This window comes from Bombus flavifrons, chromosome 8 (genome assembly GCF_040668555.2).
Source record: "Bombus flavifrons isolate JBK064 chromosome 8, iyBomFlav1_principal, whole genome shotgun sequence".
Lineage (NCBI taxonomy): Eukaryota > Metazoa > Arthropoda > Insecta > Hymenoptera > Apidae > Bombus > Bombus flavifrons.
The window spans coordinates 6,038,597-6,061,908 of NC_138449.1; the positions used below are offsets into that span (position 1 = coordinate 6,038,597).

At 36.0% G+C, this 23,312-nt stretch overlaps 1 protein-coding gene across 2 annotated transcripts in view; it reads left to right on the top strand.

The window, feature by feature from the left end:
- Positions 1–23,312, top strand: part of LOC138182836 (glutamate receptor ionotropic, kainate 2) — a 149,232-nt gene that overhangs the window by 100,176 nt on the left and 25,744 nt on the right. For both annotated transcript variants that reach the window (XM_069119105.1, XM_069119106.1), the window contains exon 3: positions 22,637–22,792. In XM_069119105.1, the coding sequence (XP_068975206.1) occupies positions 22,637–22,792 (156 nt within the window). The remainder of the gene's footprint in view (positions 1–22,636; positions 22,793–23,312) is intronic.

Here is a 23,312-nt window from a genome sequence, read left to right on the forward strand (position 1 = left end):
TTAAATTTTGCTCTGCTTAAATAAATTGAGGTAACACGTGACAATAAAAAAATTTCGTTGATACTCTGGAAACTTGGAAGAGATACAAGAATTTCGGAGGATTTTTTAGGGCACAAAAACCTAAAAAGGAGACAGTATGGACTTAAACGACCCAGTATACAGACGACGTCAGTAAAAATAAGGTTGCAGAAGGAAAGTTAAGGATCTTATTAAAAGTAAAATGGTATTCAAAAATAAAGATGTTTCAAAGAAATTAGTTGAACGGCCTGTTTAATTCAAAATCCCAAATAAAATTCCAAAAGCCAGAATTGATCAGATTACATTTCGAAACATTAAACATCAATGGCATATTTCAACACTGAATTTAAAACGTTTCCCAAGAAAAGAATTAGTCAGTTTGATTTCAGAATATCTCAATAGCCTTGTGAAATCAAAATTCATATCATAAAAATAATATTAGACCCGTAAGGAATATTAAAATTCCAGACAGCTCTTCAATCAAATTATTACGTTTAATTCCTCGACAGGATATGTCATTTTGATCTTTCTTCACATTACATCATACAACGATCTGCTTCATGCAGATATATCGCTAACGAAATTCTTTCATTTCTTCAACTGAATGAACATCATCGCGTTGAATCATAACGAATCCGTTTTATTCTTTGCCAAGGTGAAAATCGTCCGTTAAAGAGCAGCCCCTAGCGAATGCTCGTTTGTTTACCGCACTTAACTTCTCTCAAGCGATAGGGAACGAGCAATTATCCAAAACGTTCTTTCCGATCCGCGCTTGAAGACGCAAACCTCACGCAGTAAATCAGCGAAAATAATTGGACGATGGACGAAAACCGAGCAACATTGCCTCTTTAAATCTATGTTGCTGAATGTACTGTTCCAGCAAATGAAAGAGACCCAGCTGGCATCGAATAACAGATGTTCGTCGAACACGTTGATAGGCAAGCAATAAAAATTCGAGTTACAAAAGCTGTCGAAGTTTCGCCGAGGGTATTTAATTGCTGGAGGTAAAACAAAGCTCATTTTTTTTTTTTTTTTTTGCTTCGTGATTCTTCCTTTTATTCGAGCGATTCTTTCATTTATCGCTGAATGTTTTAAGCATGAAGCGAACTAATGAATAGAGCTGAGCGGAGAAAACGATCCGTCATAGGATAATGAGGATACTCTCTCGTTATTTATTCCAACACTTTGAAGGAGATCTACATTTTGCTGTCTTTTCTTTCGATTCAATGCTTTTTTGACTTTCGATACAGAGAAAAATCTGGTGCATAGCTGTTAATTCTTATGCAAGCAACCAACATGGGGCTATCGTTATGTGATGACAATAAATAACAAACGAATAAATTAGTTTGAAATTTTGATATTTCAAAGGTTTGCATAAATTTCGATGTAAATATGTTCGAATAATGTGAATTCAAAGTGATTTTACGCTATTTTTATTAAAAAATAACAAATTGATAGAAGCAATGTAAGAATCTATACTCGAGTACCTGGTTGTAGATACTAATATTAATATTGGTTTATTTCATAAGTGTATAATACTGTTTGCGTACGCGTAAAATGGATGTGAGTTTAAATGAAAATTGTTATTATCAGAATTTTATAAAATTGAAATAGAAAACTTCAAGATAAAGAGTTATAAATAATAGAGAAAGATTCCTCGCTTATCAATTGCCAACAGATAATTCTTTATTTTCATTTGGTATCAACGATAATATTACTTATGAAATGACCTGCTATAAACGATACCATCGAAAACAACGACGTCATTTGAAAATTCTTTGACGAAGTAGTTCGACATCTTTTTATAAAATTTTCTTGGTAAAGGTTTCTTTCGAATGGTATAACGATCAAAGATAAAATTCTTCGAAATAGTCAACGCCGTTTTATTCGATCGTTTAAGGGAGACGATGCTGTCCAAGATTATTTCACAAATGATAATCGGGATTATGACCGCTTTAAAAGTTTATGTTTAAAGTAACATGGCTTTTCTTGCTGATACTGCGACTTTCGTGACTTTAACGTCTCTCTCTATTTGCAACATTTCGCTAATGAGATACCGACTGGGATTACGAGATTGCGTTAATTCTTCTTCATTTCAGTAAGGAAAATATCTATACTTATTTTACATTCGTTTGAGCATGTTTCAAAGTTCTAAAAGTTATCTAACGATGAAATTCAATCGAATATATGTATACTTATAAATTATATAAATTATACAAGTCATTACCAATACACTAGTTTATTTTCTATATTTACAAAGTGTTTAACTTGCAGAATAAGTGTCATAGAATTTGAATATGTATCAGCATAAGTAATTCGATATTTAGAATAATTGAATCTCAGAAAAACAATATTTCAATTTCGAAAGACAAAAGGCTATTGATTCACAGATTTTACATTTCATTAATATTCGTAAACGATTGCCAAAATCGAATAAAGTGTCTTGATACTTATAAGCGGTAATGTAAAAGTACATATAGTTTGTTTTTCTTCCAGCATACATAAAGCGTTCTTAGCTTTAGCTCTAAAGATCTATCACGATGTTTCTATTGCTATCACACGAGAGTAAATTTCCTTCCAGAAGGAAAAGTCTCTTTAAGAGGACGCTCGTAAAAAGTCACGAGGAATTTTCACAAGCGGTCGCACACAGGACTTGCGACTCTCTGTCGATGTTTGCTTATTTTTCTATTAAAAGATTCAAGGTGGACACGGTTAGTAACATTGGGTTACGAGGCCACGCTCTATACCAGTCGAATACTGTTAAATTTTAATGTAGTTATAAATAAAGCAGGCACAGGGGATGATTATCATAGGCAACTGCACCCACTACCATAGCAACCGGTGCGACTATCCCACATAATAACCAACCATGTTTTACAATTTATGCCATTGTAATGTTGTTTTAATTGATGAAACATTAAATGGATCGGTGTACTAATACGAGATTATATTATCTCGAGCTGCTAGCCACGGTTGCCAGCAACGATATCAATAACGTGGTATTTCATGGTTTTTCGTTGACGATCCGAAATGATTCCATAAAGAGGCCGGTTGAAACGTTGATGCGTCATTAAAATGTGTTATGCAATTTTCGTCGTGGACAAATTGTAGGATTAATTAGCAATTCGAAACGGCTAAGTGGTAACGGCGAGATTTCCAAATGTTGTGCATTCGGAGAAAAACATCGGACCAAAGTGTGCTGTTTGAGTGTTCATTAAATCTTCTTAATAGTTCGTCTATATGTTTATTATTTGCTCAAAAATTTCTGTAGCGAAAATGGGAAAACGTAAAAGAACCAAGAAAAGAAAATCGGAGTAAAAATATTTCCAAGCTGTTCCATTAATTTATCACAGAATAACTAACTCGTTATATTGTTAACGATTTTAAGCTCCATAATGCTTGACTGTTCGGTTGAAATACGTAACTAAACATTATCACTGCGAATTTATATGGATTTGTGTGAAATTAAAAAATACCAAATTTATTTAATTGTATTTATGAAAGTCTGGTTTCGCATAAATATCCGCAGTGCGATTTTCGTAGACAATAACAAATGGAACAATAGAACCAGAATACAAGAAATCTTGAAAGCCAACGAATAAAGACGTTTCTATGTACATTTAATCTGTCTGCGTAGCCAGGCGAGATTCAATCTACGAAATGTCTGTACAGGATTTATCGAGTTATACAAGCGGCCACTCTCAGCTACCCCTTTTGAATAGCGCGCGAAAGGTTCCGGTCGATTGGGTACTATCGATTCGACGATCTGGGCTGAGACTAGCGGGATACGCTGCGTCGGCTTTATTTTATTTTTCATATACAAGCTCTAGAAATCCTGTGAAAGGCAACGAGAACGCCGTTAAGACCTCAAAGTAGCCCTTTTACAGACGCAACTCTCGCTTAATGCGCCGCGACACTTCGGGCTAGTTTCACTTCGTTGGCCACGGCGATGCTTTCAGCCGTCCTGGACCATTATCCGGTACTATTAACAGCTTTATGCAAATTTTGTTTGCCACCGACCGACAATATAGACGAGAGCAAGCGGGATGGGTTCGTCGTTGGTAGTTGAATGTCATCAATGCTTGTCGGAATTTCACGGAGAATTCGAAGATTCCGTGTTTTATAGAATACTAACCAGACTACTAACCATAATACTAATAATAAAAACGTAATATGCTTTCGTTAACAAGTTGAGAATGTATTTCACGGAATGTATTGCTCTCATACCCATCTTGTACTATTACTTTTATTTTATGGGAAAATAAAATACACCGAATTAAGCTATTATACTAGTAATTCAATAATAATCAGTTTATTGACTTCTAGTTTATCAGTGTTTATAACCAGTGTATTTGTAGATAACTGTCGGCCGATCACGTCACGTGGCATACGTAGAAAATCGTCAAACCGAATATAACAGTTAAGCTGCTAATTTGTATCGTGGTAGGAGGAAATTTAATATATCGAAGCAGTGTATGTCTTAATGCAGTAGTTTTCAGAAAAGTTTATAGTAAATTTTTAAAAGTCGCCGTCTAGCCATTCTGTCCATGTAAATACATTGGCCTGGCCTAATCTTCTGTCGTAGCGCACAAGGCATGGATTTACTCCAAAGTCTTATTGATAAGACCATTAGCAAAGTCTCAAATGAAATGTACTTCCCTTTCTTTTCTTACTTATCCGTGTCTTATACTTGCTTTCTTTACCTCTCTTTTTTAAATCCAAGCTTCTGCATTCAACACCACTTCTGGAAGAGAAGAACCGCAATTTTCATAAAAAGGTATTGAAGTATTGTTTTAATTAAAAATTTTAGATAAAAGAATAGCACATGAAAGATTAAACTTGTAGTCTTTTTTTTAATATCGATACTTCTCTGAAGTCACGTTTCGATGTAAAATGGGAAAATACAAGTAAAGTAAGATACAAGCTTCGTGAGGGGCAGAATTGAAATGTGTATGAAAACGCTTCGGCTTTTCACCGCTGCTAGATAAAATATGAAATATAAAAATTGGCAATGTATAAATTAATACGTAGTGGAATAATTGGAAAGTTTAATGGAAGGAAATTTGCTTCCAGGAGGCAGGATGCGACAATGTTTGATAAACTTTTATTAAATGCCTTTTAAAAGCAACAAGTGCCGCCTCGTTTATTACCGGCGATTTATTTGACCCCTCTCCCGGTATATGCGAAACAATTCACTTTTTGTCCGAATGAATTTCAATAAAATTTATACGCGACGTTGCTGCCAATGCTTATTGACTCATTCGCGCAGCCGTTGAAAAAATTTCAATTAAAACGAGCCGAGATAACAACTTCACATATTGACACCCTCTTCCTACCCAGATTTCTTCACCGGAATAATTCTTTCGTTCTATTAACAACTCTTTTATTAAATGAACCATATTTATTTTAATTCTTGTGAAAAATGAACAATAATTCTTGGCGTTTTGTTTTATTATAATTGAACACCGTTGAGTGAACTCGCGAATAAACAGAATTACTGTGAACAAACTTCACTAAATACGGCTATGAACTCAACTTGATTCCCCACGGCGAACGAAAGGTGCTGTAGAACTTAAACAACTCAGCTTTACAGGGATTCAAAGACGACCGCACGTTGGAGATGATATCAGGAAACCTGAAATGGTGAATTCCATTACAAACGATTCACTGTGTTTATAATATCGACACATACAGATCACAACTCACAGAATTCAGCGTAGAAAATTCGTAACCGATACAGTTGCGTAGTGTAAAATAAATGATTCAAGATTTATGAAATACGGCGTGTCTACAAAACGTGGATCTTGATATAAACGATCTGATTCCAGCGGATTTGATATAGAATATCGTAGTTCTACAGAACTCGATTTTCTCGCTATCGAACTTCTAAAACTCAATATCTATGATGGCGAGAGTCAATGTGTTACGGTAGGTTTTGAATAGTACGTAAAATGCCGTAGGATAGAAGCTGAGTTATCATCCCATGTTTCCAAATGTTTACAGATTTTTAACAAATTATTATGATTTTAAGATTTGTTTGATGTACTTTAAGATTGAATAACTACTCATATAATATCGTGAATATAATAGTGCATATAATATTACTTATTTTTTCCATTTTCACTATTCTTAACTATCCTTGAATTTCTTGCAAGACAAAGTCAAGCTTCATATTGCTTAATTTTCTTATTTATTACTCGTTCATCAACGAACTGATCGGCACTATCGACAGTTAATCACCAGTTGGCAAATAAATAAACTCTCAAACTATAGTTCTGATCCAAATCATTATCTTCTCCATCCCTCGTTATCCGATTCGCCCTTTGTTTCTCGTCTCGCGGCGAGACAGGCGTCAGCTCGATGTTCGTCAAACCGGCGCGATTGAACCTCTCGTCTAGCGTTAACTTGCCTTGGTTCTCGATTAAATTCTGCCGTACGCGGTGGGTACATCGACTTGGAAACTCAGTAATCTACGCCCGGATAAGGGCTTAGCGAAACAGAGGACGAGAGCTCAAAGGGGATGGAAGAAGGAGCGGACGGCACGTCGCTTATCCGGACGTGTAATGAACTGGCCACACCGCTAGTCCGCGCTATAGTGACAAAGCAACAATTACATACCATGGATCTAATTACACGACCTATTATTCCAGCTGTTTCTGAAATAAGCACGATCGCGGCTTTGATCATCCTCGTCGCGACCCTTACCTCGCCGAAAAGTACACCAGTGATACATTTTAAAGGTCACGACAATAAAATATTTTACTATTTAGGATGTATGTTACCGGCAACGTCTTATGTTATATTATGTTATATAACGTCTAGAAAATTTATAGAATACCATAAGTGAAACGACAAAGTATCAAACACTTAATATTTTACACATTTCTTGGACATTCTACGAACTGCCAAAAGGCAAACCGGTAGAGTATAAAATTCTCGTCTTAAAGACGTTTTTATAATTAGTGAAGATTTTGATCTATTTTTTCTTATAAATGTAACCGACGCTTAGTCTTGGTTTCCGAGATATTCGCAAAAACTGTCTGTACTATCACAGTTAATTTTGCCTATAATTGTACTACCGTAGCAACGTATTTGTGAGAGTTGGTAGCTGGCCGCGGTAAGGCGACCGACAACCAATACTAACTCATAACGCATAATTGTCACGAACACACAATTATAAGTAGAATTCACTGTAATGGCATCGACAGTGTTTGCCGAATATCTGAGAAACTAAAACCAAGCGGCGGTTATATGCATAGGATATAGTTGTTTAGTATGTTGAGTTTTACAAGATGCTTAAATTTTATCAAAATGAGTGAAGTGTACTATCCTTTTATGTGCAGTTCTCGTCCTTTTCTGTTACTTTTTCAGTAAGAAGATCCTGTACTTTGTATTTTAATTCTTTGTGCTTTACTTCTTTCATTGCCCATATACTTTGTTTTTGCCACATATCTTTTCAATGAAAGTTTTTTCATATCTCTTTTCCATTTGCCTGAACATTGCTCGTCGTTCTGTATAATGCCTAGGTATGTAGCGGCACATGAGCTAGAGGACAATTCAAGTCATGTTGTTGTTTTGCCTCGGAGTATCAATATCGTTAGGATACACATAACGTAATAATAAACTCCGGGCTAAACAATATCGCCGCTACGTGCAACCGTCAAGCGAAGACGAATTTGAATTTTCCAGCTCTCCCCCGACCAGTGTAAATAAACGGACGCGATCGTAAGCAGTTCAGTTAGAACCAGTTATCTATCAGTTATCAGTTAGTCGCGCAAATCAGTATGTATCGAGTATCTACGAGTATTTACGAGTATCTACGAGTATCTACCGAGTATCGATCAGTTATCAATGAGTTATTAACGATCTTATTTTGCGACTTATACACTGTCTTTGCGAATCCGTTAGTACGAGCATCTTTGCGAACAGTAACTGTATTTATTTATTTAACATTTTAAATATACTTAACGGTTTCAACAACGAGCAATCTCGTCTAATAAATCTCACGATCAACCATCTTCTACACGTAAGCCTCCACAAGTATTATATATGTCGGGTTCACATTATGATTAGGGTTAGGGACGTGAAACAAATCTTCATTTGGATTACACATTGTTGTTATGCAATAGAGAAAACATTGCCTAGTGCAAATACGACTATTACAGAATTTGACACGTAACCGTGGTAATTAGATACTCGAGAAGCTAATGACAATGATCCTAGGTCCAATAACGAATCCGCGATCAACGGGATAACAGAATGCGCTTTCTTCCAAAGCCCAAGTCGTACTCGACTTGCTTGGCTACGGTGCAAGTATTACTAAACTAACTCTTTGTTAAAACGTGGAATATCCACCGATAAGTTGGAATATCCAAGACGATAAGTTACTCGCTAATACGATCTCACGAGAGAATGACTTTCCGTCGCGATGATGCTGCAAAGGAAAACTATGATGGGGTGTGTCTAAGGACACGAGATCATTGGATTCGTCGAGGATAGCCTTCGTTCGGAAAGTGAGGGAAATTGACGTTGCTGTTAATTGGCCAATTTCCATGTTATTGGTTAGAAAAAGATGTTAGCCGTCCATGAGGGAAGGTTGCTAGCGGGAAGCGTCGTTCGTTGAAAAAATAGATCTCCCCTATCTTCCCGTAGTTGGGACAAAGACTGTTTGTCTGTTCAAAGGACTTTAGATAACTAAATCTTAATATTTATAACGGCCCTCAGGCTAGCTGAACATGTACTGTGGAGATGCGTCAGCATCTGGTAACCATCATAACCAAAGAATAGGGTCTGCGTGTGGCGAGCCACGGAACAGAAACCGTTGGAATGTTTACTGTCGCGTGCCGCTACAAATATTTCTTTTAAGGAGAGTTATAGAATTATTCCATACCTTTGTTAGACAAAGCGTTCATCCCGTGACCGTGGCTACGTTCAGTGACTGATTGTCGCCTCGAGCCCAAGCTCATTATCACAAATCTCAAACAAATACAATTGGATAGAATGACGACAATTGTTTAATTATGGTTATGGTAGACTTCACATTACAATTTTACGGATTTTCCCGAAGTTCCAAAGGGAAGGCTCCGGGGTGTCCTTTCATCTCCGACATATACAATGCCTAAGGAAAGTATAAAATATGTAGGAGGCGTGGTTGGAGCTAGGTGAAAAGAGAGTTCGCGTTTCGTCCCAGGACTACCGGTGGACTCGTCAGTAAGGCTATGCCCGGTAGTCCCTGCCTTAGACGTAGAGGGAGTCTCGCTAGGTGTGGTATTTGTATCGTGCACCCGCATATTCGACCGCTAGCGAGATAGACAGACTCGTTGTCGTCGTCGTTGTAGCCTTCTGGTGTTGGCGGTTGGTACCCGCGGATCGGCCGGGAGGTGTTGCGCCGCGTTGATGCCTCGACCTGTCGGCGTCCTGTTGGTACCGATCCGCCACAAATATATTAAAATAACACAGGCATTTCATGCTTTGCCTGAAAACGACATGCATTCTATGAACTTCCTAAACATTATATGTACAAAATGCCAGTATTTTACACGTTACGAATTCATTTTATTTGTTAACACGAAATCAAGATTATAGAAATTCTAGGATCACCACGGGGTTAAAAGACAACAGAGATCACATTTGGTTTGTTTAATTCAGAGTAACCGCTATGTATGAAAAAAGCAAATAAAATTTAGCCCATTTTGTCAAGCTGAAACAAGATTTATGAGTCTATTGTTTAATAAATGAGTTTCTTTCGGGGTGATTATCATTGTTAGTGGAATTTGACGGTGACATTAATCTTTCCCTGTGACAGTTTTTCCGAGAAGTAATTAAAGTTTTTTACATATTCCCCATAAAAAATCATTGCGATATAAAATGAATTTTCACTGGTTGATGAATAAAGATGATCAAATAACGTTGTCTTATCGGATTCTAATGGTCGAAGTAGTTTCACGCGAGTCGAAAGTTCTCTCGGTTAAATTTGCTGCGACCCGTTCAGATAGCGGCACGAATTTTCATAATTTCCGTTCCCAAACAATTACACAGCAGTTATGAAGTGTGCGCGAAGCTAGAAGCACGAAAGCTTCGTGCAGAGCAATAACGTCCGCGTTCGGGGCTTTGTGTGCTTGATTTTCCATCTAACAGAAGATACCATTGGCTAGCGTATGAACGAGTGCGCGGTTCAACTAGTGTCCTGCGGAAATTAACTTCCCCGCGATTTGACCGAGTTGAACTAAGCAAATCCCGCAACTATACTCCATTAGAATTACATCATACAGCTTCCTGCTTTTTGTACACCAAGTAGTTCCTTCTCTTTCTTTTTTCAATGCAACGCATAACGAATTTTTACGAGGGAATTTTTAAGATTTAGAGTAAACATTTCTTCTTTGTTAATTCAAATTCGTTAATATTTTAGTTGCTTTAATCAATAAAAAAAAATTGTAACAGGAAAAAGCAGTAGTTGAACAGCGACATGAATAATTCTGATCTTTGACTTTCTCCCTCGAGATCACTTTTTTCGAATTTTTTATATTGTTGATATTTGCTGAAGCAGAATTACATTTCTTTTTTTATGCACGAATCAGTGAATTTTTTTATTTCGTATAAAAAATAGTGTAGAAAATGACGTGGTTGTGTCCGAGAACGATTAATTTAACAGATATTTTCTCTTTGATACTGTAAAAATTATGGTATCACAAGATTATATGTAGTAAAATTTGTTATCCTTCTATTATTATTTTAAAGTAACAGAATTTTCAGCTGAGTCTGAAATATTAACGATTTATAGAGCAATATGTAGAGAAGCATGTTCGTAAGAATAATTCTCAAGATACCAGACGCTATGATCTGAAGTACTCTCCGAAGTACGTATAGTTAAGCTTAGCAATTATTAAGCAGTTCGTACAAGTGCGAACAATTCTCCAGCGTAGAATGGAGATGACAAGCATGTTGGGCAAAATCGAGTTCGTAGTTGAAGTTTAGTTTCGAGTAAAACACGTATGTATATAAGTTCTCATAAAATTTTACGAAGAAGTTCTAATATTAATTCTTAATGTTATTGCCTTGTTATTAGTTTTACCTATGATACAAATTTTTTAATTCGTATGTTGCTAACTAGTCTACTGAAATTTGACAAACAATTAGTGCAAGTTACCGGTGCTAATAAATTTAGTTAACAGTAATATATCAGGGGATTAAAACGAGTAAAGTTTTAACAAGAGAATTTTATGACTTACAAGTCGGATGATTCTTTTGCTCAATATCATGCCGTAAAATTGTAAAAAATTGTTTATCAATAAAAATGTACAATTTACGGCTTGTCACTTGTCGATTGACTAATATTGTTAGTACACTGCAGATATTAATGGATTTATGGAAAACTGAAAAATATACAGAAACTGGAAAAGTACACAGAAATATTGCACAACTATATGTAAAAGCATAAAAAATATTCAAAGAGTAATGACAAATTTGGATTTGTGTAAGCATTAAATAACAACAAACAGATGATGCAATTCAAAATTTAAGGTGTTTGCGAACATATGTAAACCTTAAATTACTATTTTCATGAAAGCGACGTTGCTCGTGATGGCAATGGCATTTCATCAAGAAGTTTAAAGTAGTGTAAGTCGACGCCAGCAGCGACAGCTAAAAGGCGTCTCGCTTATTTTCAATTTCTTCGACCACCTCCGGCTGGAACGAAAAACGGCCAACCGTGTGAGGACGTGAGACAATTTTCTTAGAAAACTTCCGTATAGTTCTCGCTATCACCAGAGGGCTGTACGTACAACTGAAACGAAGGACTATGCCATAAAGGTTGCCGTTAACTCTCTGCTCGTTCAGGAAGCGATGTAGTTGCAATTTAATGCAGTCGTAAACTCGCCGGCTCCGCAAATTATTAACTTGCGTCGTAGATTATGTATCAGAGGTAACAAAAGATCCGTATCCTTTGGTCGCTTTCCACCTTTGTGACTCTGGAACTGACCTGTCTTCTATAATCTTCAGAACGATACTTGCACAAAACACTTTAAAATCTTTTATAAAATAACTACTTGCAAACTGTCCTACAATACAGCAAGATTAAAACGTCTCAAATAATTTTACACTTCTTTCGTCAGGCGAAATAAACTATATCAAAATAGGAATCGGAGATCAAAAAAGAAAATCCAGTATCACTTATACACGAAGTTTCTTCTTTTCATTAAGACGTTTATAAAATATGGTGACACGTGTGAAGCAGTATCGTCATTTCCACGAAACTTTATCTCCACGTGCGAACTCTTGAGCCAAGGTTGACAGCAGTTCACTTTCTTCTGCTGAAGTTTTTCTTGCACTTGAACGAAGCCAGATCCTCTTAATGACTTGTTACTTTCTCCCCTGTATACGCAACGTGACACTAGAAAAGGTATAACTTTTGCCCCTCCTGAAAGCCATTTGTCTTGTACGAAGCGCCTAAAGTAATCAAACATTGTCATCGTCTTTCTTTTTTCTTTTTTAACCTACTATATGTACATGTTTAACATATATATTTAGACACACAAAGGAATGCAATCAAATCAGTCGATCAAAGAGTTTCGTCGCATTTGCGGAGACACCCTTCTAATAATTAAATTTCGGTCGATTTTTGCAACGAATTAAAGTGAAATAATCGACAGGGGAGCGTGTTTCGAACCGCAAACGCGGACCGGATACTGACCGCAAATATTTTCATCGTATGTTCAATCGATTTAACGAGGGTCGCGCATTCACCGGAAGCTGATGACCCACATAGATATATCTACAGATATACGTATAGACGATATATCGGATGTGGTCGATTTCCATAACAGAGATGGCGAATCACGTTGTAGATATTGATTATTCGATTTTTCGAGACGCTCCTCTGGACGGAATAATATTGTTCCGTGGATGAAAAAACAGCCGGGACCTGTGTCAACCGTGACACCAAGATCCATCCGCGTTTACGCAACGTATCAACGAGGACACAGGCGAAACTAGAATGGAGAAAAAGCGCGTGATTTCGTTTCATAGTTCGCAGTTCGCACGATGTTTGCTACCGTGTATTTATTACATACATTTCTCGAACGCGCGTCTTTCCTTTTTTATTATTCCGTACGAATATTCCGCTTAATTAACGCGGCGAATGAAAACAGTGAAAGAAGAAAAATGAAACTCATGTTTGGAATGTTTAATTACTGAATAACATTTTAATGAAGGCTGCGACTTCGTACGGACGCCTTGGCATAATAAAATTTTAATTTCTTCGTCTTATAAAGTAAGTTAGAAATTTTTATTTTCTTTCGTTTTGGTTGCTCGTGTGTGCGATGAATTATTATTGTAAAAAGGAGAGGGAGAACAGAACTTCTTGTTCGAAAGAGAACAATAATTTAACAAAATTTACTATTTAGGACAGTATAACCAAGTTTATCCGTGTATTTTGTAGATTTCGTGGTTTGTTTTCGAAACACGGTGGTGAGATGCGATTGCACATTTTCTTTAAAGGAAATTGCTCTATTTTTCTTGTCCGAATGTTCGCCACATAAAAATACTCTACGAGTATAATACAAAATAATCGCAGTGAGTATTAATATATTTTACAAGAAGTAAATTTTCCAAGTGCATTTATTTTAAATAACAATGATTATTCTAACTTGTTTTAACATATTTGCAATTAAAAGTTAATAAAATAAAACAAGAGATTTATTGTTATTTAGTGTAAGCGTGATAGAAAAATTACTATTTGCAGTGATTACAAATAATAACATTATGACGATATCATTACGTATCCATAATATTAAAACAAAAATCGTATGAGTTAATTTAGACTATCATTTTTCATATGAAATCAGTAGCTATCCTAATACATATTTATGGACGATTTCCCGGAATGGATCTCTTTCTTTGACACTCCCTCGTCAAATATCGAACTTAATTCGTTTGAATTGCACTATAACCAAGAGAGTATCAAGGAGATATGAAGCAACGTTCATAATTGCAAAAAAGTTTGACTGACACGGAGGATAATTTTCGCAAGACCTGTTGAACAGCGTCAGTCCTCGACAGGTGCATCGGTTGGGGTTCCTAGTCGATTTTTCCCAACCGAATACACGTCACGTTCGCAACATCGATTTTCCATATCGCCCGTCGCTGGACCGAACTTTTATCACGCGATAGGAGATGAAAGTTTCGCCCGGCAAAAGTATAGGGAAGACAAAGGGTGCAGATCGATCAGCCGCCGCTCCGTTTTCGATTACGGTGGCGGCGCTTGCAAACGCCTCGCCTTCGAATGGAAAAGTTTCTAGGTGCCACGGCTCGTTTTGCGAGCAGACGGGTCAAACGGAACAGTGAATGAAATTCACGTTTGCCTCGGGATATTGTGGTTCCAAAGACCACCATTGTTCTCCCTTTATTCTGCAAAAATCAATTTTCTGCCGATTTTTCTTTGTTATTAATGTTCAAAATAAAGATAAAAGTCGTTAATACGTTCGACGGGGGAGTTGCCCTTATTCATAAGAGGTGATGTTTTATTTTCTATATTTGCAAAGTATTCAGATTATATTGTACAAGCGGATTTCAAACTCCAGAACGAAGTACTGGCGCATTGCTATTTGAAACAATCGAATCTCGAGAAGGTACTATTTCTATTTTGAAAGACAAACGATTATACGTGTAGAGACTATGTATAGTGTAAGAACACACTGAGTCACACTTTTCAGGATAATTTCGGAATTCAATTAATTCCGCTTTATCGGCATTGTCATTTTATTTTCCTTGTGAAAATTCTTGCTTTTGTCCTCTTGTACAGTTTGGTATGTCCTGTAAATTAACAATTTGTTATTTAATTCACACACGGTCGAGAATCCCGGTATTTAACAATAGAATGGGAATTGTATGAATTATAATTCCGGTTCGTCAAATATTTACTGCTGTCTCCGGTTCGGTCGAAAATACATTAAAGAAGCTAAAATTTTAAAGCCATCACGTTCCGGCAGTGTTTTAACGAATTAATTTAGTAAAAACATTCCGTTTTAATAAATTAAAAGCACTCGACGACCAACCAATCGAATTTTCTATCGCGTTTCATAAATTCGTTCATAACCGATCATTACATATTGATACCAAGAGGAGAGCGAAAAAATAACAGCGTTTTAATTAAATTCACATGCTTCATTGGCGAAATTTCACACATATTATTAACTTTCATTATTTATTGTTCGGTCTGTTTCGACGAACGATGTTTCTCCATCAGTCGATTGTATTTAATTTATCCAAGTTATCGTTTCAGTTATCCATAGCGAGGTTTTACATGAATTCGGCGAAATTTTATCGAGTTTCTCATTACGAAAATATCTGCACGCCCAGACAGGATATATCGTCGATTGATCCAAGGTCAAAATTAATCGATTCCAGGTCGATTCACGATTCTGGATCAATCGTAATGGAATTAAGGCGAATGGAGCAGGTTCAGCGAAATAAAAGAGTGAGAGAAGGAAAAGCGAATGATCGATCACTGAACGATACGTTCGTTCGACTGATATCCACCCAAAGCATCCAGCACGTGTAGAATTTAATGCGAATCCATAAAAAATGATTCCATTTGATGCGCCATTCTTCTATTCGGATAGTCTTCAGGAAAATTCAATTTACTATCAAACGCTAGATATTTCGTTATCGTAAATTATTTGTAATGATTTCCCGAAGCAGTTTTTACATTTCCATTAAAGGAACCACGATAGAAATAATAGATACGAGTACTCTTTGTCTATGAAACTTTAGAAGTCTCAAGTTACAAGATATAGGTATTAAAGAATCTCCTTGCATTACAAATTTAATGATATAACAAACTGCAATTTCGTAGTAAATTTTGCGAACAAGTTATCTAATTATCTTATTGGATATAAAATTGTAAAATACGAACAACAAAGTCTATAACCTATTACTTGTAATTTATCAATCCACTAGTGTTCCTAGTTGACAAATTACTGTTCAACGATGCATAATAGGAAGATGAAGAATATTTACAACTTTTTAACAGTCTTGTATCAGCGTATCTTATATTAACGACAAACGAAGCTTCCCACATAAAAAATTTGTCACTTGTCACTTGTGTTCACTAGACACGTATTGGGTTGGCAACTAAGTGATTGCGGATTTTGTCATTATCACCAATACAAAGAACGATGTATTTTATTCATTCGAAGAGACTCTGTCCCGTCTACTTACGTTATCTTATGTGCACAGTACGACTACAATTACAATTTGCCTGTAGCGCTGCTCGTTCCTTGGTTGACCACAGCTGCTGGAGAACAATTTCCGAGACGTTAAGACGTTCCAGTAAGTTCACATTTATCGTACAACCAGTATGCAGCTTGGTCGTTGCGTCCCGTCCTGGTCGTCGACTGTTTCTAATCGTCGAAAATCTGGATTTATCCGCAACCACGCAACCATCCTTTCTTCCGTGTAATACCGACAGCATTTAGGTTCTAGTCGTGCGAAACAACCGACACATCGGCTCGAAATACGAGCAGTTGAATTTGCGAGAGCCTCTTCCTATGCTTTGGTTGGCCCGCGGTGTGTTTCCAACACGCCACACCGCACCGGTGTAAATAAATGCTAATTAACTCATTCTGACAACTAATTGCATTGCATAATAATTTCGACCGTGTTTATTGTAGATTTAGGGGTTGTTACTTTCATTAATCGCTCTCGTAATGAGTTTATAATATTTAACATATTTATAAGGATGATAAAGATGTACTGTGTAGTATTTATTTTATCAAAAAATGATAATACGTGCTTTGAAACGGTTAATGAATTCTCAAAAAATAGTTTCCATGGCGAGTTAAAAATCAGACGAAGGCCCAATATTTATTGTAAATTTAAAATAAATTGCAATAATTTGTAACACTTCGTGAAAAAAGTGTACATGGTATCTAGAAGTCGTATGTACCCTTCTGCGATTATAAGCAACGTTTATCTTTACTATCTATCAATTTATTTATTTAAAAGTTCACTAGAAACTATATCTAATTGGGAATAATAGACAATTATGTATATTCGTAGCTATAACGCCTAAAGAAGAGCATGAAAATTATTGTCTACATTCAAACATTTAAAAATGATCTTTATTTTGCCCATCATAATTAATTATATTGAAAATGGATGTTGCAAAATTCGACAAATCTTTTCGCGATGAATCCATGCGTTACTTATTTTCCTATAATTTCTTGAAATGTATTTTGGAAGCTATTCGAGTTATTTCTCATTATCGATCAATCTCTGGGTTTCATTTAATTTATAATAAATTAGTCTTAAGTGATTGTCTGTCGAGGCTTCAAGTAAGGCATTGATAACGGAGAACTTCAAGAAGACATGATGCATTAACCAGTTTGGTATGACATGTTAGTGTCGCAGCTAATTGAAGTGTATGTGATCAAACAATGAGTGTAACATGCAGAAAGTCAATATCGCGTACGTAGCACCGTATACGTAAAATGACAGATTAACGTTGGAGTAGAATAATAAATTTCTCATGATATAATGTAAAGACCAAAGTTGTTGAGGAAATAGGAGATTAATAATAATTTACTAGAAATGATTACGCTATTGTAATGCATACAATAATTCGTGACTATCTTCATAGCGATAGGAATAATTGTCGAGATTTTAATGCAATTATTTATTGTAAATAATATTTTTACTGAATCTATTATTTTATTGTTTGTTCTACTATGTTATTATACTTTTACACCTTCAAATTATCGTAATGAACGATACCGGTTTGAGTTGTTTAATAAATAAAATCCCTACATCATTTACTGTGAAATTTAATAAACGTTAATTAATTCTCTTCCATCTTTTTCTCTCTAATGATAGTACGGTAAATGTCTAGTTCGTTAAACGAAGAAGCATCACGTTCCATTGATTCGCAATATACCAGACCATTCACCATCCTCGTGTCACAGGCTCGAATTTACGGCGCCATATGACTCAGGAACGCAATGTTAACCCAGCAAATTGAGACAGATTGTATCCAGGTTTTCGATTCGTCATGCTCCTTGCAACGCCTTTAATCTCATGGAAATCAGATTACATCAAACCCACGTGCCGTGGCATCACCAAAAGGAAAGAACAAACACGGCACCCTGTTTTGAATAACAACATTCATCGTCGAAATTTCTATGCATGTTAAGTACAAGATAAGAAAAAAGGAACACGGCGGTCAAAGCGGATAAGCCGGTAAAGGGAAATGCACAAAATTGTTTCAAGATGCTTATTCTATCGCTATATATAAATACGTTCTATTTCCGCAATTTTTATTTGCGCACGTAACACAAGGTAAAGATCGAGTTATCATAAAAATAATCATACCAATTCTCCCTCACTTTTATCTCACATTTTTATGTAACGATCTAGCGATAACCGAAAATCATTTTCATTTTAATTTATCTTTTCATCGTTCTCTCTATCGCGATTATTACAATTTTTACGAATTTCTACCGCATGATTTGCCGCATATAAATGGCCATATATTACATCGGAGAATTCTCAATCGTCTGACATTCGATTCGTCTTCTATTTCGAAACCCGATAGAAAATCGAATCTTAACGATTCTTCTTGTAGAAACAATATTGCTGGGAACACTAAACGTGGCAATCCACCAGCACTTATTGATTTCACGACAATCAGGAGCCATTATTGTCGGCGTAATCCCATCATGGGCGTCGAATCACCACAGTTGGCCGGAGATTATGGAGTCTGTGTCTAAGTATCGATATGAAACTGGACATGTAGTGGGCTGCCAGTCAGTCAGGTTTGACCACTGGCTGATGGGTTCGCCGCGTAATCCTGTGTTAGCTGAATGATTGAAATTATCTTCATGACTGATGTCGAGATCCCGTTTACCAAACCTATTCTATATACTCGTGAGATCGCGCGGGCGTGCATAACAATCCAGTAACATGTCAAATATATAATTAGCATGACAAAATATGCATTAAACGTCGCGTTTATTATTAACGTCGATAGATTTCGAACGTTCCTATGGGACATAGTTTCGACCGTGAAACCGACGTACACTGCTTGTTATCGATATTCTTCGTCGATGGATTTGTATAAAAGTACGCGTGAAAAATAGAAAAAATTATGCAAACGATCGCATGACGTATCGTACCGATAGGTTCACGAAAATTAAAGTAAATCTAGAAATTCATTAGATGAAATTATTGACGGGTTTAAGAATTTGTATCATTTCCGGAACATTAAATTGTACGAAACTCGTATTCAATATTACAGTAATAATTAATTTCATCGGTTTCTGATATGATAAAATTAATCCTTTGCCTATATTTGTTATCTGTTGATCACCGCTTTTAATTAATTTTAGTATTCGTATTATTATGATATTTGTTACTATTCGACCCCATACACGTTTTAAACTATTTTACATACACATTTAGATTTATTGAACAAATTCAGTTGAAACTTTTGCAACGCAAATTGGGTTACAGTACTATCAGAATCGACATATAAAAATTAATCGTCGTATGAAACCAGTAAATGTTTTAATATCTGTAGACAAGACTGTATATCAAAAATTGATCGCCTGTAAAAAATGTATCAGCGTTAAAGTATTTTCGAAATTCGTGAAACACGAATGAGCGCGTTTCGAAGACCGATATCGACGCAGTGGCGCCGTTTTTCTTTTATACAGAATTTTTCATCAAGCCTGTAGGTGCTTCGATTAAAGTTGGTATCGGTTGCGCGAAAATTTCAATCGGAACACCGTGACAATCGTAGCGAAACAGCAAATAACGGAAGAAAAAAAACGGGTTTAATAAATTCGTTTTAATTGAAAATATTTAATGAAACGAGATTTATCTGAGTGTTATGCATACAGAAATTTGTCTGGTTCGATGTTGAAACATTAAATGATTCGAATTAACGACTGATATTTCATCGAAAATATTTGTTTCTTTTTGACATTGTTTCTTTTTGACATTCCACTGATTTTTTCGTATCTCTTCAGTCTCGAATGCTTTCTACGAATTTATTTGGCGCCACTATGAAACAAAAGATACACACAGGCAATTGATCTGGTCCTTTGTGAACGTTGTTTTGTTACGAAAATTTTATACGTTTCAAACTGATCAGTCATCGAATGTGAACGAGAGAACGATGAGAATATATCGAACTACAATACGTAATTCAGAATTCAATATCGCAATCTCGTTTTAAAACAGAAGGCATGTAACTGAGCATCTGTTTGGATTATTTCGTGAAAACTACGCGTTCTGACTTTTTACCGCGAAAATCCGCGTTGACGCGTGCTTCCACTTGTACTTGCTGACGCGCAATATTTTTAATGCGATTTACTTGCTAACGTAATAGACGTCACACGCTACTGGAATCTTGCTGAAATATTACAGCGTTCGAATTATCACATTTATACAATTTTTCGTAAGTTACTCCAATGTAGATACTAGAATAATCCTAGCGATGTTTAATATTCGTTGTCGTTCTTAAACACATGTTCTTAAAGATTGTTCAACATTTTTAGTTTTTTTTTTCCTTTTTTTTATGTCTGAAGGAAGAGTTGAATTGTATCGATTGAGATATTACATTGTCCTGGAAATTTATGTTTTTGTTACCTGATGTACCTAATTATCTGACGGATTATCTACTATGCTCATTATACCAATCTTCATTCGACCAAATTCATAAATATTCATTCATAAATATTATCACACTTACAGAAATTCAAACAACTCTTAGAAATAAATGAAAATTTATTAGTATATTTAAGAATTATTCTTTCATTTGAAATTTTAAATATACTATTTTAATCCTTTCACAATTTGTACGTTTCAACTCTCGCAGCCCGAGAAAAGGATTATAGGAAGGTTAGGCAAAACTGTAGTCAGTGCAAGTAGTCAGATATAGTCGTATAAATTTCGCATCTTAAACATCATCATACGCGACACAATTATTCCTATAAAAAGATAACAATACGCATTTTTTTTACATCCGATGTTATAAATGTATGAATCTTCAGAGTAAAGAAATGTTTTCTAAATCGCTCGTTCGAAATTCTTCGTCATTTTAATACCCTGTCAAGGGACTACAATCATTCTCCTATATTTTCACAGAAAATTTCCCAAATCCTTTTGTATCGATTACCTTTCACTTGAAAACAGGAAATCTCGAGACACGAGGTGATAGCAAACAACGTGATCGAAACCACGAAGAACGATTTAACACGAATTAGCCGTAGATCTCGAGCAGCCGGGCGGGATAAATTCAAACTTCTGTTTCTTTTATTGGCGTTCGCTCGCACGTCGTTGAATTTCTACCGGAAGAAAGCGATTTCACCGGCGAGAAATTGTCCAATCTCGTCGAAGCTTGTGCCTTCCATCGCGATCTCGACCAATCTTTCGCCGGCACGCTCGAGCGAGTTCGAAAGTCGTCGTCGTCGTCGTCGTCGTCTTCCTCGGCTGAAACGACGTCGAAACGCTTGCGAGAGAAAGCGATCGTTCCCCGGTGTTTCGTCGAATGAAAATTCGTTCGCGTCACCACGAAACGATCCCGTGTTTCACGCTGCCGGAATTTAATTAGAAACGTCGACGTCGGCTTTGTCAGACGAGGGTTGGGGACCTTTTCCTGCCTGCAACTTCCGATCAAATGTAAATGCAGGCAACTTGATTTTTCGTCGCTCTAGTTTACTGAATTTGAACGAAGTGGAAGGACACGTTTGTATGACGTGTAAAATTGTATTTACGCTACGTGACAATATTAAAGGGTTGCTAACTGTAAGTTTTCTTAAGGGAATTGTCGATTTTTCAACTACCATAACTTTGCTGCATTCTATGATTTATCGAAGTCCCATAACTCACAATCAATATAGGTAATCGAAACACTTTTGATAATTGAAGAGAAATTGATCTTGCTATTCATGGAATATTAATATACCATTCACAAAACAATCAATTCGATTGTCCTTCGATTCGTATTGATCATCCTGACGTGAGTCGATTGCTCTGCCTTTGATTGAATTGTTTTCGACGTTCATCGCGTCTACTTCAAAAGTTCGTAATTGTCAGATGGCTGATATACGGATGCAAAACTGGGAATCGAATTGCAAACTGCAGAATTACGATATCGTAAAATTTGATGTTCTAGTTAACCTACTTTACGGCTACTCTACTTTTCATTTTGTTCCTCACAATTGTAAGGATATATGTTCATTGAAAAATTTCGTTCTCAGCCACTTCTCTCACAGCGAAAATTTAATTTCTAAGAAACTCATAATTGAAATGAAACCACAATCTACCCAGTTTCCTTTATGCTATTTATAAACAACGCCCGAATAACAGTCCCTGAAACGCAACAAGATTCGTACTTTATATTCACCAAGATACCAACAGGCTGACAAACTAGAGCGGTAATCTCACAGCAATCTTTAGAAATATTAAACGGCAAACATTATTTTGAAATTATGTTATTTCTTTGAAATCTTATACTTGTCCAATCTCTCCGAAATTAAAAAAAAAAAAAGACTTTATAATCTGCCAGTAATGACTCCGGTAAAATGGTCGGATGATACGTCACGTTTTCTGTTGTTGTCAGGTGCAATCTTTCATGCAGGCGATGAGGAGCACATAGCTGCGTTTCAATCGGCGATATACAAGACGAAATTCGAGCACGTCGCACCCGCATTCAAGCTGGAGTCCATCATAAAGCAGGTAGAGGTTAATACCGACAGCTTCAGGACCGCCGCTGCTGGTTTGTATGAATACTCAATACATATATATATATATATCTACATATATGTATATATATGCACATACTAGTCATACTGCTCATAAGTATTTCCTAATCTCCGTTCACCTACGCTGTTTAAAGGGATAGGAAATTGACGAAAAAATTAAATTAAATCAAATTAAATTAAGAATTTTCTAATAATTATGCACACGAACTAATAAGTTTTTAGCTGTTTCTTTAATAGAGTATTTGGTTTATATTGATTTATTTCAATATTAAATGTATACTCTACGATTAAAACACGATTGAAACATAAAATTTCAAAGACTGAAACAGGACTAATGAAACTTTGTATTTCTTGTAAGGTACAAATTTTTAATTACACAATTTAGCATCAAATATTTTCTTTATTGTCAAACAAAGTAATTAAATTTGGTACAAATATTTTTGTATATAGAATTACTTGCTATCAAATAGCCACTCCTACTCAATTGGAAATTAGTTAAATTCGCATATACTAGAATTTGAAATTTCAAACTCG